At 40.3% G+C, this 16,057-nt stretch overlaps 1 protein-coding gene across 1 annotated transcript in view; it reads left to right on the top strand.

Moving 5' to 3' along the window:
• The window catches only part of LOC122809619 (cytochrome P450 2J6-like), a 691,727-nt gene that overhangs the window by 619,627 nt on the left and 56,043 nt on the right, over positions 1-16,057 (top strand). The window contains exon 8 of the mRNA XM_044081252.1: positions 10,588-10,729. Coding sequence (XP_043937187.1) covers positions 10,588-10,729 — 142 coding nt within the window. The remainder of the gene's footprint in view (positions 1-10,587; positions 10,730-16,057) is intronic.

The following is a 16,057-nucleotide window of genomic DNA, read 5'->3' as shown; positions in this document are numbered from 1 at the left end:
AGTGTTGCTGTTCTGGGAGTCGGAGAGCAGTGATTCCAGATTCTTAGTGTAGGGGCATCTCTCGCAAATTGTACTTAAGTGATTTAGGAGTAAGGAGTTGTCAGTGTACACGAGGCAGTTGCTACACTGCCTCAAAAAAAAAACATGTCCACCAGGCTGGCAAGAAAAACAGAGGGAAACCTACAGTCCATAATGCAAGGTGTGAACCTGGTATCTCAGCACATAAAGAGAAAAAGATGAAAGCAAGAGCAAAGCAGCTAATACAAAGAAACAAATGCAAAGCTCAAACCGAGCCCTGCACCAGTGAAGTAGCTCAGACTGAGCCCTGAACCAAAAACCTTCAATTAGATAGTTCCACTGTATGCTCCTGCCATGAGGGTACAGAGGGGCATCTTCAAAAAAATGATGTCTTGATTTTTAGTGCTCATAGGTTAATAAGTTCATAGGTGTTTACTAGGCTAACAACCACAAGACCCTTTTTAAGACTAGCCATGCATCTCAAATCTCTGACAAGTTCTGATACCTTTGATAAGTGTAAACATGGGCCTGGGAGATGAACCATTTACAAGTTACCTGTGTCCATTACAGACATAGGTGCCAAACCAGGGATGAATTTCAGGTTTCCAATCCAATTGTCCAACTTGCACTTGAATTTGGTTGGGAAGGAACAATGCTTCACATGGATGGGTAGCCTGTTCCATAGATGGGGTAGTCTCTGGGATACATACCTATCTCTCCAGCAGGCCATATTTAAATTATAGGCAAGGTTTAAGTCTTTAGAATGGGTAATTCTGCTGCTGTTTGTTTTGTGGATATGCAGGAGGATCATTAGAGTGGGGGCTGACAATTCCCTGTATTACAGGCATAGATCTCCCCTCAAAGCCTGTGGGAGACAGAATACAGGGATAGGGCCTTGAGGCAGTCTGTGGGAAATTTTACTTATGCCCTATATTCTTTTAGTGAGAAGCCTCTGTGGACATTCCGATTCTTGGATATGCCTGATTAGTTACATATCAAAGGGGGCATTGTACTCAATGATAGGTCTAATGAATGCCGAATACAGTGGAATAATGACTACCTTGGACTTAAATGCCATACTTTTGTTTATAAGTTGCACAAAATAGAATAATTTCCTCACCACTGTAGACACATGATGGTCAAAGGGCAGATTACTATATATGTATGTCTCAAAGTACCTGACTACTCCGTCAACTCTAAGGGGTGTGTTGTCATTATGATAGTTACCAGGGATGGGTGACTTCCCAAAGGATACTATTATGCATTTATTGGCATTTGGTTTTACTCCATGGCTCTGACACCAGTTGTTTGTCTGTGTCAGCCCCTCCTGGAGAACATTTGTGTCAATGTGAGATTCAATGACAGCTCCTAATTTGCAATCATCTGCAAATTTAGTCAGCCAGAGACCACTGACATTGGCCTTGACTTCTGAGAAGTAAATGCCAAAAAAGAGTAGTGGTCGAAGTACTGATCCCTGAGGGACTCCACTTGTGATTGGCCTCTTTGTAGAGATGGACTCCCCAATTCTAACTTCCTGGGCCCTGTCTGTGAGCCAGTTGGCTATCCACCAGGTGACATACAGGTTTTTACCTAACCATTTGAGTTTGTCAACAATGCCCAAGTGGGGTATTGTGTTAAATGCTGTGGCCAAGTCAAGTCAAGGTAGGCAGTGTGAACGATTTTGCCCTCATCCATTGTTTTGGTGACTTTCTTAAAGAAGTCCACCAAGCTGAGTAGGCATGATCTGCTCTTGATGAAACCAAACAGGGTTGGGTCCAGTGTCTGGAGGTTTACTATATCTCCATTGATCATCTCCATGATAATTCTTTCCATGGCTTTGCATATACTCCTATAAGATCATGAAACAGACTGTGGCCTGCTTCTCTTCTTGGGATTGGTGCTAACATTTTGCTTCTGGTGAGAGAAGAAACAAAGGAGTATTGTGTCCCTCAGAGTGAAGCTGTGCTGAGATCAGCATTAGTAGTAGCCAGGAAGTAGCCATTCATGCAACTCCCCTCTTTTCATCATTCTTGACAAGCTACTTCTATATTTTTCAGTAAGTACTGCTTCATTTCTTTCTAACTTCAGAATATCTGCCTAAATACTTCATCTTTAAAATTTCAGGGTCTTCATATTAGTTTCCTCTCAAGTGTTTGGCAGTGCTCTGTCCAGACTCAGACATCTTGAGTGACATTTTTCCTGTAAAAGGAATATATAAGGAAACAGCTCCAGTACTTAGTAATAATGACCAACCCTCCTGGCATGTCTAAAGGTCAGTTCCCTGTGCTTTCTCCTATTAACCTGGTGAACTTGGGCATTCTGAGGCAATGTAGCAATTGCCTCATGTACACAGACAACCCTCTCCTCTAACCTCCCAACACTCGGACTTGTGAGAGAAGCACTTATATATCCAAATTAGAATCCATGCACTCTCAAGCCAAGACCGTAATAGCTGGTCAAGAGGAGAAGGTCAACACATGCACCACACGACATGCAACACATAGCCCTCCAGAACACCCACCATCACAGTTCTCACATAAAAACACAAACCACACACCCACCTTTGCAGAGGATCTCAATAAAAATCTACCCAAACAGCAGAGACCTCCAAGGCAGAAACACACTCGACCACCACAACACAGCACAAGCCACAAGATACATAGCTCACCTACACAGTGTGCCCCTCAAACTAAGCCCCGAAGGCAAAACAGCTTGCCCAATATACTAATCATAGGTGACTTGATAGTAAAGCACACTGATGTCCCACTCACTAGGTTGAATAAGGAGAAGTTAACAGTCAGCTATCTATCAGGTGCCAGAATCTGGCACATAACACACGCACTCAGGTCACTCCACAACAAGTACAAGTATGACTGTGTCACTGTCCATGTGGGTGCGAATGACCTGAGACACACCTCCCTGGACTACATGAAAAGAGACATGGAGTAACTCTCGGATTATGTGGCACAGGCAGGTATGACCCTAGCCCCGAGCAGAACCCTACCGTCACCCAGAATGATACTGCAGTACAAGCAGGAAATGATTGATTTTAACAATTGGCTAAATTTCTGGTGTCATCCTAAGGGGATTCACTATCTGTCTGCTTGGGATGACATGATTGACAGACCTCGATGCTTTGCCAGAGATGGCCTGCATCTGTCAACCCTGGGTTTCGGGATACTGGCTAAGGTTCTTGCCACCCCTATAGTGCCTTTTTAGGCAATGTTCTAAAGACCAAATTACCACTGTAATAGCTATAAATTAATGCAATCTGAGGGTCATGCTGCTCAGTGCTAGAAGTCTAAATCTTAAGATGCACTTGCTCGAAGCACTCTTCAAAATGGAGAACATCGACATTTGTGCTGTAACGGAGACCTGGTTTAAAGCAGCAGAAAGCACCCCTGCACTACCAGGCTATAACTCATGCCACACCTTTCAGCCACAGAACATGGACCGAAACTCCAAAGGCAGTGGTGTCTCCATATTCATAAAGGATATGCACATCTCCAGAATAGTAACCCAGCATAACACATCTGAGATACTTCAGGTACAAAAAACATTGGGTAAGATGGCGATTCAGATCATAGCCTGCTTTAGCTCCCCAACCATGTCCCAAGATTCTCACTCCACATTTCTAAGCACCCTGAAAACTATTAGGGTTCCAACCCAACACTCTCATACTAGGTGAATTCAACTACCCCTCCATCAACTGGGAAAATTACTCATGCACCAATACACTGGCCCAATGCTTCCTGGAATTCATTGATTCCAATGTACTGGACCAGCTCATTCTTACACCCACTAGAGAAAGCAACATCCTTGACCAAGTTATTACTAACATGGGTAACTGTTGCTCTCACCAATAGTCAATTCCTCCCTGGTTAGATCTGACCATAAAGTAAACACCATGGAAATCCACATCTCAACAACCCCCCCCCCCCCACAAAGGTAACCACCATGAAAAACTTCTCCAAAGCTGACTTTGGCTTCTAAAAATAGCGGTGGCTAACTTCCCGGCACCCATGTCAATGGAAAATAGATGTATGACTGCCGAATCATACACCAATGCACTGCACGAACATATACATAAATGCATGGAACTAGCCATACCGAACAGAAACAAGATGCTCTCCTCCAAAAAAGGAAGCTAATCTGGTGATCCCCTGCCATTAATAAACTCTACAACAGAAGGAAGAAACTGTTGCAGAAAAAGGTTTAGTTCCAAGACTGGAAAAACTCCCTTATTAGCCTCTAAAGCCAGCTATGAAGGCAGAATTGTGACAGACAATAAAAACAACCACAAAGCCTTCTATAGTTATATCAAGAATCTCCATAGCAATACCCATATTTGCTGTGAGATACTGCACAATGGTAGCTCCTATACTAAGCCAAAAGATATTGCCAACATACTATCCACCAAATTCAGTGCCAACTTTACCCCCCCTCTTCCCCCTAAAGGACTAATCACAATACTGGAGGAATGCCAGGCACCCAGCATTACTGCAGCACAGGTTAAAGCTGCATTGTCCAAGGCCAAGAATACAGCTTCCATGGGACCTGACAATATCCCTGGATGTGTTCTACATGAGCTGCAAAGTGAACTGGCACCACATATGTGTGCCCTGTTCAATCACAGCTTCATCTCGGCTTTATCCCTACTGAATGGCACAATGCTACAGTCATCCCTCACCATAAAGGGGGAGTGACAACAGACCCTGGAAATTATCACCCCATTAGCCTGACAAGTCTGATATGTAAGACTATGGAGTGTATCATCATGGACCTAATTAATAAGGATATAGGGAATCTACAAATGTTAGATCCCACGCAATTTGGTTTTGTGAAAGGTAGATCATACCTGCTCAACCTGGTTGACTTCTTTGAGTAAGTCACCAGAGCTGTGGATGAGGGAAAGTTAGTTCATATAGCCTACCTCAATCTGGCCAAGGCCTTTGATACCATTCCCCACTCAGGAATTATTGATAAACTCACCAAACTAGGCATCAACCCCTATACCGCTAGATGGGTTGCAAACTGGCTCACAGATAGAACCCACAGTGTGAAAGTAGCAGACTCCAAGTCAGACTGCTGACCAGTCACAAGTAGAGTCCCACAGGGATTGGTCCTGCATCCTCTCCTGTTTGGCATCTACTTCTCAGAAGTCCAGGCCAACACAGAGGGACTCGGGCTGACCAAGTTTGCAGACGATTGCAAGCTTGGAGCCATTATTAACTCTCCAAGTAATGTAGACATCCTACAGAAAGGCCTCACTGAGGCCAATGACTGGTGTCAAAACTATGGCCTTAAGCTTAATGCCAAAAATTGCACCGTCATATCCTTTGGGAAAATCTCAGTTCCTACTAATTACCACATCGATGGGAGCCCACTGAACACTGAAGGCTTTATAAGAGATCTGGGGGCACAGGTTGACAGCAACCTCTCCATCGACTATCTCATTGCCACTGTGGTCAGAAAGTCCTATGTGGCACATTTCATCACCAAGAGTTTTGCATCCAGGAAGAAAGAGGTCATTATCTCTCTCTACTAATCCTTCATTAGGCCAGTCATCGAGTATAATGCCTCAATGGAAGGCATTATAACCTTGCACTGTTGCTCAGTCTACAAAAGAACTGGATTCAGATGGTCTGAATGCAATCTATACTACTGCCAACAGAAGTGCTATAAAACAAAAGAAAAAAGCAGGATAATTTTTTTAACTAAATTAAATAAGCAACAGTGTAAAAAGTAGCACAGTTTTTTATTAATAATAACAACAGAATAAAAAATCAGAACCACATAGTTTTTGTTAAATTACATTTAAGAAGCACTTGATGTGAAATACAGTCAAAGCACAACAAATGCAGTAGTAAATTACAGTGGAAAGCAACAACAAACAGTGCAGTTCTTTTAACTGATGATGAAGGACAGTCACAGTATATAACAGAAGTGCAAAGAAAAAAATACTTAGAGCCCTTTGGTGGGTTTCCCAGCTCAGAAAGACCAGGTGTGAATCTGTCCTGTGAGTGAAACCCTGGTGTTTATTGTAAATAGATATTTAGTATTTTCATATTCTTTTATTATTTATTATTAAATATATTTAAACTTTTCATTGTGGCTGGTCTTTTAGAGAATATTTTAATCTTTGAGAGTACGCATATTTATTTGGTGACACTGTGGCTGCTCCAGAAAGCCTTGCTGATAAGCACTATCATTTGTATTAGTATTAATTTCACTCTATAATTGGGCACCCTTGTAAGAGCCTTATACTAGCTGGCTTTGGAGTGTGCTGGTGGCATTATCTACCTTATAGTCTGGGCAGAGGAGCATAGCTGGTAAATCTATGCCAACCTTTCCCAGGTGTGTGTGTGTGTGTGTGTGTGTGTGTGTGTGTGTGTGTGTCTGTAAATCAAATCTCAAAGAGTGTGTGTGTCAAGAGGCACAAAGCACAGGTTTCACAGAGAGGGTGTGGGATGACTTGGAGTTGGAATACCAGCTAAGGACTCAACTCTAAGATGTGCCAGTGGGGAGTCTTACTGGGGAGCTGTAGGGATACAGACAGAAAAATCTAGACCCTGGGCAGACTGTGTTCCCTGTGTGCTCTTAAAGGAAATTGTGCTTGATGCAGAGAGGTCTGCATCTGGAAATACTGAGTGTATCCATTTGTATTCCAAGTGCACGTCTCTCTCCAGTGTCAGTGGTGAGGATTCAGGCTCCTTGATTACTGGCCCAGCATGGGGATGTAACATAGGCACTCAAGTATGAGTGCAGAAGTCAGGTCAAATATTCAGCATTCCAGAATATTAATTATACTATTCAGGAGGAAAGGAATATGAAGAATATCAGTGCAGAAGCTAAGGACTATTTCAGTTTATTAGCACTGTTACTGGAGACAGTATTCAAATATTGTTGACATCTAGCTTCACTGTACATAATAAAGCATTCATAACTGAACTGCAGTATGTGCAGACTTTATTCTGACAATTTGGCCCATAAAGGAGAGACTGGCACCTGTTCAGCACAAGTTTGGATAATTAACATGTAAAGACATTCACTCCAGTCTCATTCCAGTTTCTTCCAGTTATATGCAGTTCATTCCAGTATTCCACAGTCATATCAGTTCTTACAGCTGTCATCCAGGCAGTGTACTTACTATCCAATTACTGAATTCTGCTCATGCGGACAATACTACTAATACTCTTATTTCTCAGTTTATTTTTTCATACTGAGAGAGCTGCTATTAAGCCTTTGATAAGCATACAGCCATCTTGGAAGTCCCTCCCTCTTCCACTTCTTGAGCACACGATTGTTTTAGTAAACCATCATACTGGGGCACAATTTACACCTGGGATTCCAGTTCATATCTTTCAATTCTTAACTGGTCTATAATGTAATTTCTAATTTGCTTCCTTTCTGGAATATTGAACTGCGTACATTTTGGTGCATTCCACTGCTGTGTTGTTATTCTCTGTTTTCATAATATTTATAATGCCTGGTTATGTTTGACCTCACTGTAGGCAGATCACTTCATATAGCTTTCTTTTCTTCAAATGAACTGCACCATTTAAATGCCATTTCTTTTCTTAATCCCATAGTTCTATAAATACCTTCTGGCACGTTTTCTATGATTTCAGCTTTATCTAGCTCTACCAGTGTTTCTTTGACTATATATGACTTTGTTTCATTTCTACATGTTTGATTAACAGTCTGTGATTTTTGACATTTCCCTTTGTTAAGTTTTTCCAGTGTTCTTGCAATGTAGCCTGTATTTTATGAATTCTTGGGGTTACTGCAAAGCATGAGTTCTTTCTTAAGTTCTACTATCCATCTCGCTGTTTATAAACTGATAGTCTGGCTATTTATTTATTTATTTACTTATTTATTTACTTATTTATGTACTTACTTACTTACTTGCTTGTTTGCTTACTTACATTTTGTGGACTACCATTTTCTGCTATCACAGTGTTGTCACTAAAATTAGGATTTAAACTTATGTCAAGATTTTTATACTTCTTAGATGGTTTTGCCTTATTTGTTCTGCCAAACCTGATCCTAGTGCCTTTGCTATGGTGATAAGTGCACCTAGCTTCCATTTTAGGTTCATAGGTTCATAAGTTCATACTAGGCTATCTGCCCTAGGGCATTTATAAGCCTAGCCAGAATGTGTTTGGCTTTCACCGCCCATTTTAAATTTATTTTGCTATGCCCTTTTTCGAGGTTAGTATACTGTGCCTCTGTCTAACAGTGACACAGAAGTGATACCCGGGGTAAACCTATGATCTCCCATCCACTCATCAAGATTCCTCTTGAAGAGAGTCAATGAGGGACTCTGCCTAACCTGGACTGGGATTTTATTCCAGAGTGAAGGGAGCCTCTGGGTTATGAATCTGTCCCTCCAGCATGTCCTATTTATTTCAGTGCTGAGGTTCAAGTCTCTCGAGCACGTAGCTCGATGGGATTTGGATTTTCTGAGGTGCAGCATGTCCATTAATTCCGGGTTGGACATGGCTTTATACGTCGGGCACAGATCGCCTCTGAACAGGTGGTATGCCACTGAGTAGAGCTGGAGTTTCTTTAACCGGGCAGCATATGGCATCTGTTTGAGCCCTTTGATACTCTTGGTGAGGTACTTTTGGGGTCTTTCCAGTTGCTGCAGGTGTCTGGTAAGGTACATCCCAAAAGGGGCATTGTACTCAATTATGGGCTTGATGAGGGATGAGTAAAGAGGCACGATGACCTCCCCTGATCTAGATGTGAATCCCTTCATGATTAGGTGGGCTATATAAAATGTTTTTCTAACCACTTTGGCCACGTGGTTGTCAAATGAGAGATTGCTATCAACTTGGGTCCCCAGGTCCCTAATTATGTCTTCTGTACTTAATGGATTACCACCTATGTGGTAATTTGTGGGCACTTTGTTTTTGCCAAAGGGAATGACTATACACTTTTTGGCATTTAGCTTGAGGCCATGGCTCTGGCACCAGTTGTCTGTTTCTATGAGGCCCTTTTGGAGGATGCTTGTGTTGGCTGGAGAGTCGATTATGGCACCCAGTTTGCAGTCATCTGCGACCTTGGTCAGCCACAGTCCTTCCATGTTGGCCTGTACCTCCGAGAAATATATACCGAACAAGAGAGGTCCCAGGACTGAGCCTTGTGGGACACCACTTGTAACTGGTTTAGAGTCTGACATGGCTCCAGCAATTCTAACCATGTGGGTTCTGTCCTTGAGCCAGTTTGCAATCCATCTAGTGACATAGGGGTTTATATTTAAGCTGGTGAGCTTATCTGTAATGCCCGAGTGGGGTATTGTATCGAAGGCTTTTGCGAGGTCCAGGTAGGCTGTGTGGACCACCTTCCCCTCGTCAATGGCCTTGGTGACTGTTTCAAAGAAATCAACCAGGTTTAAGAGGCAGGATCTGCCCTTAACAAAGCCGAACTGGGTAGGATCCAGTGTCTGTAGGTCCCCAATATCTTTATTTATGAGGTCCATGATGATCCTTTCCATAGCTTTGCAGACCAAGCTAGTCAGGCTTATGGGGCGATAGTTTCCAGGATCCGTTGAGGCACCACCTTTATGGAGAGGGACCACTGTTGCTGTACGCCACTCTTTGGGCACATATCCTGTAGTAAGGCTGAGATTGAACAGTAGTTTTATGTTTGGGTTTAGCTCTTCTTGGAGTTCATGTAGGACGCAGCCCGGGACACCGTCTGGTCCCATTGATGCTGTATTTTTTGCTTTGGAGAGGGCGGCTCTTACCTGAGCATCTGAGATGTCAGAGGGGCAGCACTCTGCTGGGATAGATATTTGCCCTTTTGGTGGGGAGGGGGGGGAGAAGTTTGCGCTGAACCTGTCAGCTAGGATGTTGGCAATGTCTGTGAGTTCAGTGTATTTTTTGTCATTTTAGACTAATTCTGAGCATATCTGATAATTACCACCCAGGTTCCTAACATAACTAAAGAAAGCCTTGTGATTATTCTATTCTTAAATTTCTCCATGACTATATAAAATAGTCTAAACACACACACACACACACATATACACACACATATACACACACGCACACACACACACACACACACACACACACATATATATATATATATATATATATATATATATATATATATATATATATAATTTATGTATAGTCTTGATGGGATTTAGTAAATGACAATATCTATCATGCCATCCATTAAGGCTTAAGGATGAATTAATTTCAATCCTACTTCTCATTTCTTTTTTACCACTCAGCCCATCTCTCCATTCCTGGGTCTGCTGTAGGGGAATAACCCCTTCCCCTGAGGTGCAGTGACCTGAAAACTGATTATTAAATGTAAGACACATAGGTCTGCAGTACGTGAATGGGAGTGTGGGCGGCTTAAATAATTTCTCTGTTTGTTTACAGGGGTTACAGATCTGAAAGGTTGTAGCTGCAAGTTCATTTATCAGGACATTTGCAAATGCATTGGTGCTTCTTTTGATTGCTTCCATTTTCAGGAAATTGTCATTGAGTTTGCTTTTGTTTGCAAAAAAAAAGAACTCTATCATCATATGTGTGCTTTTTTCTATAGGGTACCAGGGTAATGACAGATTTGAACTCTGTCCTTCATGATGAAACTCAGTGGAAGTTCCCCCATGAATTTAACCCGGCCAACTTCCTCAATGAAAAGGGAGAGTTTATAAAGCATGAAGCATTTATACCATTTTCAACAGGTAATGTTGCATATTTACTGTCTTGTAGCATTCATTGTGTACAAACCGTGTTGCAAAGGACTAAAGAATTAATTGTTTGGCAGGTTGCCTCTTTCCTACTTCTTTTTCAAGTCTCCTTTCACTTGTTCTTTTATTGTCTTTGCTAAGATATTTATTTACTTTGTCCACACCACCTCTTTGATTTGCATTACAAGTAGTACATTTAATTAAGCAATGCTACCAATAAGCTTGAAACCCTGAGTCAGGAATTACAGCAGATACATAAATTTGTGTTACAGGAGTGTAAGAATAGGCTGGTATATTGTGGTAGCCTTTAGTATTACTTCATAGTACTTTGTCCTCTAGTTCAATTGCTGATAGGAATAACTTCTGCATGTCATCTCTCTCTCTGCATGTTTTTTTTTTTTTTTTTTTTTTTTTTGCAATGTCCCCAGTTTCTTCCCACATCCCAATAATATGGTAATTGTTGAGTTAGCAGTTCTGTAAATTACCTATAGGCACAAATGTGTGTACAAAGCATGCAGGACTAGTTTTCTGCCTTATTCCCATTATTTTCCAGGGATGGGGTCCGGTTTTCCATGTCCCTGAATAGAAGAAAGTAGGTATAAGAAGATAAATATTGATAGAATGAATAAAATACTGTTTTACTAGATTAAAGAAAAATAATATCATCCATGAAGCTCTGAGAAATCTAGGAGAAAGTAATATTTACCTAACTGCAATTCTAGGACATTGTGCTGTAACTTTTCCTTTTATAAATGTCACTAAAAAGCAATAAAAAATGTTGTAGACACAGTCAAATGTATTTCTTAGGAAAAATTTAATATTAAGAACTTTCATTCATTATGACAACCTGGAACTTCAGAATCCATTTTATAAATGTCATAATATAATTTTCAAATTATAACTGAAGTGTAAGCTTACATCTTACTCTAAAATTCAATGCAGTATAGCAGAGTTAGAAATAGTTACTGTGCATTCATTTTAAAAAGACAGGTGCTGTAATGTTCTGCATTCACTTACATGGGTAAACTTTTAACATGTACAGCTTAACAGAGTAGCCCAGGTAGGAAAGCAATCTGTGTCCTGCAAAGATGATCTTTCTGTTTTATGTTGGGTAGTCATTGTCTGCTTTGGTGATTGATAGGATATCAGCAATGTTTAATAGCACTTGACTGGCATCTGTCACCTCACAACTCCCATTACTCCATTACTCTGACTTGTGGCATTGTAAAGAACAAGAAGAACAGAGTACTAGTCAGATAATTGGATGTTTTGTACTGTATTTTGCATTGTACTGCATGAGGGACATAGTATAAAGAAAATGCAACAGCAAGCAAGTAACTTGCAAAATAATGCTCGTTTGTGAATAACATCTGAAAAAATGCTTAACTATGGACTTCAGTGCTGTAATTCTAGGAAAAAAGCTGTGAAATAAGGGGTCTTTTATTATACTATTTTATGGTGACGTGATTTTTGTTTTCAAAATTCATGTTGCATTAAACATCACAAAGCACAACACATAAATAATACACAGCACAACCCTGAGCTGCACAAGCTGAGATTCTTCAAGATTCTCATTCAGTATTTGTAATCAATCACCAGCATGATATACAGGATCAAGTGATCAGTCATCAGCATTGATATACAGGATCAAGTGATCACTCATTAGCATGATATACAGGATCAAGTGATCAATCAGTAGCATGATATATAGGATCCAATATGAAAATTTGACTCAGAAATAACCAACAGCAAACTGGACACATAAAACCCATTTAACAATATACCCACAAAGCTTCAGGTGACATGAGTTTTAAAAGCATTTTTGAAGGGAGGCAAGTTCCTTCCAGACTCCACTTTATTAAATTATATATGATAATTATTCTACAACTGCACAGCCATAGGGAAAAGAAAAACACTCTGAAACAGTGGCAAATGGCTTTCCCAAGTAAAATCCCACAATACAGCTGAATAATGTGAAACAATTCCAGGCTCTGCATTTTCTGAGAAAATAGACTGTGGAAATATAACTCAACAAGTTATGGTTTATCAAAAGATAAGATGTGTTGTATACATTTAGTGTGGCTTCAACTACCATAAGTGAGATACTTCACCTAAACCACAATAAAATCAAATCTCCACATTAACTACAAGTGCAATATGATGGACTCCATATGGTAAAACTCCACTGTTTAATAAAGCCTACTCTAAGCAAGAATACAAAATGTAATACCATATACAAGTTCATAACATCATTAAACTATCAAAAAATAAAACTGAGTACATATTTAAAAAAATACAGCAGAACATATTCCTTTAAACAACAATCACATATTTCATTATTTCATTAAACACTCTGTGAAAGAAATAACTAAAGTTAAAAATTTTAGAAAGGTGACTTATTTAAAAAGGACGACCTAAGTAATATGAAATTTAAAACTACAAGCATATGAATACTGAGGAAGGATGTGAAAAATGATCTTAGCAAAACTGAACAAACCACATAACTGAACTCAAATACAAACATAATGGAAACATAAAAGAACTGTGATTACTGAAAGAACAGGGAGAACCTGAATAAAAAATCCCCAAAAGTTAGGAACTTAATTCTTTATAAGAATGGAGCTACAGATGGCCAGATAACAATAACACATGAAAGAAAAGCAGTGGCAAAACAAAATTCCAAGCCAGCAAAACTTTATGAAACCAATATACAGTAAAGTCCCCATTATCCGGAACTCAAGCAAATGGTACTCCCAAGCAACTGGCAATTTTGATTGTCTCATATACAGACATATGAGCCAATCAAAAATTGCAAAGCAGAGCCACTTCTACTCAATGCGGAACAACAATTGGAAGGGAAAGGTGGATCCTTCCCTTTTTGGTACCAGTTTAATTTTTTGCCCAAGTGGCATCGAAACACTGGTTTTGTCACTTCCTGTGTCAACATATGGTGTAGAATGGGAGAAAAGAGAAAAAAGAATTTATTTGGACAAGAAAGAATCCCCTGGGAAGGAAAAAGCTGTTTTACTGCATTCTTTTGCTGCTCTGAATAGTAACTTGTTTTCATATAAAATGTACTGGTTTCTTGAGAGTGCTGCCTCTTTATTACATTGCATACTTCATTCTATTCTCGTTCCATGACAAATGTGCATTAATTTCATATTATGCTAAATTCAGCTATACTAATAACCTATTTATAATTAAAAGTTTAAACAACTGCAATTGCTTACTACTATGATCTGGACAACACAGCCGACATTTCTCAAGAAATATGCCTCCTTTATTTTATTTTTTTTTCATAATATTCAGCATGTCACTTTGATAATTTACTTTTTTATGCTTATCCTAATTTGTGCCATGAATGCCGCACTGCTCAGGGGTCCTTTGGACCACATAGGCATGGTGTTATATAAGCTAGTTACTTTAAATTATGCTGAGTGTTCTTTAGATTATCGCATAGCTGGAAGAAAATGCAACAATTCTTACTTTGCATTTACGTCTGGAATCTATTGTTGTAATTTCTCCAAATGTATGTTTTGTGTTTCTAATACCATGACAGGATTGGACCCCATTCCTGAGTCAGTGTACAATTAAAATTTTGTTTTCCAAAGGTGCTCTTCTCAACACCTGTAATATACCCCAAATTGCTTCCTTCTACAGTTCATAGCTTATCTGAAACAGTCCAGTGACAGTTTGATTCATTGTGCAACTGCCCAGTAAGAGTAGATGTATTTTGATTTATATTTTATTTTTTATCTCTTGTTTTACTGTTATAATGAGGTATGACAGTGAGTGATGGTGAGCAGAAGCTAGTGAGTGTAATGCAAAGCACAACCAGTATTTTAGTTTTACTGGCACAAATGGTACAGTGAGAAAGAGTGACAACTTTATGAATTAGCTCAGTGTACTTAATATCTAGTTGCATGTTGCTTGTGTGATTTTCTCACACAAGTTGACTTAAATTACTAGCCCCCAGATTCAGCAAGCTCTGCACGGAGAGCTGCTGTACGCAATATGGCCGACGAGCAAGCCAGGAACGAGCTCCCAGGACATGCACAAGCGCTCCTACACTTTTCCTGCACGGACACCACTGCTATATGCTAATGACCCCATTTGCTGGTGAAAACCATGCAAATGAGGTGAATTAGTGATCCAGGAAGCAGGCAGCTGTCTGTGCAGGAATAGTGAAACCTGCAGAAATGTATTTGGTTACTAACCAAATACATTTCTGCAAATTACAAAACGGTGGAATGACAGCTCCAAAGAAAGCATGTATTCAAAGTAGTTGGCATGCCAATGGCCAAATATATGGCCATTGGCATGAGACATAGTTGCAAAATTATGAAAAATAACTTTTTTTTTATGGCAAATTTCAGCCGTTTAAGTGTAGGGCAGTGGTGTGCAAATGGGATTGGCCCGAAAATAAGAAAAAAAGTTGGAAATAAGCTTTTAAACCAAAATCAGCATTTTGCCATGATAGTCAGTGGCATGTATAAGACAACAATACCAGGGAATAGTGGTTGCTAAGGGGGAAGGCTCAGTGTGCGTGTGGTAACTATGAATTAGCATTCTGATTTATGCAAATGAAGGGACTGATACTGAATCACAGATTTCCTCTCAGTGTTAGCTTACACGTAGCCGTGTAGGTGCAGCAATACCATGGTATAAGTATAACAGGAAGATGACCGCATAAGGGGGAGTTGCATGCTGTAAGCTTATTGCAGCCCTGTGGCCTGTGTTTGCTCTTAGCTAAGCACAGCTAAGGAAAGGGGTGTGTTTGAAGCTGCCTAGCAGTGTTTATATTGCCTAAACGGGTGTGCACGCTGTGCACCGGGTTTTAAACAAAAAAAAAACAGGAAATAGCAGCTCTGTTCACATCTGAACACAGGGTATGCACACCGTGCCTCGGGGCTTAACGGGAAGGCAATGGGAAGGCAAAACAGCAGTAGGAAGGCAATCAAAGAGAACTAGCATAGCTGGCAGATGAAATGTATCAGAATCAGCCAATTACACATGGAACAGCCTAGCACACTACTATAAACTATGCAAACACCTTCCAGTCTGTTTTTTCCCACAAACTCTACACCACCAGTGTACACAGACGGGGAAATTTTACCTGACAAAACTAACAAAATGTTAGGGGCTGCTGTTGCTCTCATACATCAATATGTGAGAGAGGTTGAGGGTGGTGAGGATGTGAATGCTGATGACCAACCCACAGTGAGGAGAAGGGTTTACAGACCCATGGTAACCTACCAGGGGCTACATGAGCTGGAGATAGTGGAGCGCTATAGGGTGGACAGGGGCATTCTACAGCAAATT

This window comes from Protopterus annectens, chromosome 8.part0 (assembly GCF_019279795.1).
Source record: "Protopterus annectens isolate FY-2018-M chromosome 8.part0, PAN1.0, whole genome shotgun sequence".
Classification (NCBI taxonomy): Eukaryota; Metazoa; Chordata; order Ceratodontiformes; family Protopteridae; genus Protopterus; species Protopterus annectens.
This window is presented reverse-complemented; position numbering and strand designations above follow the sequence as displayed.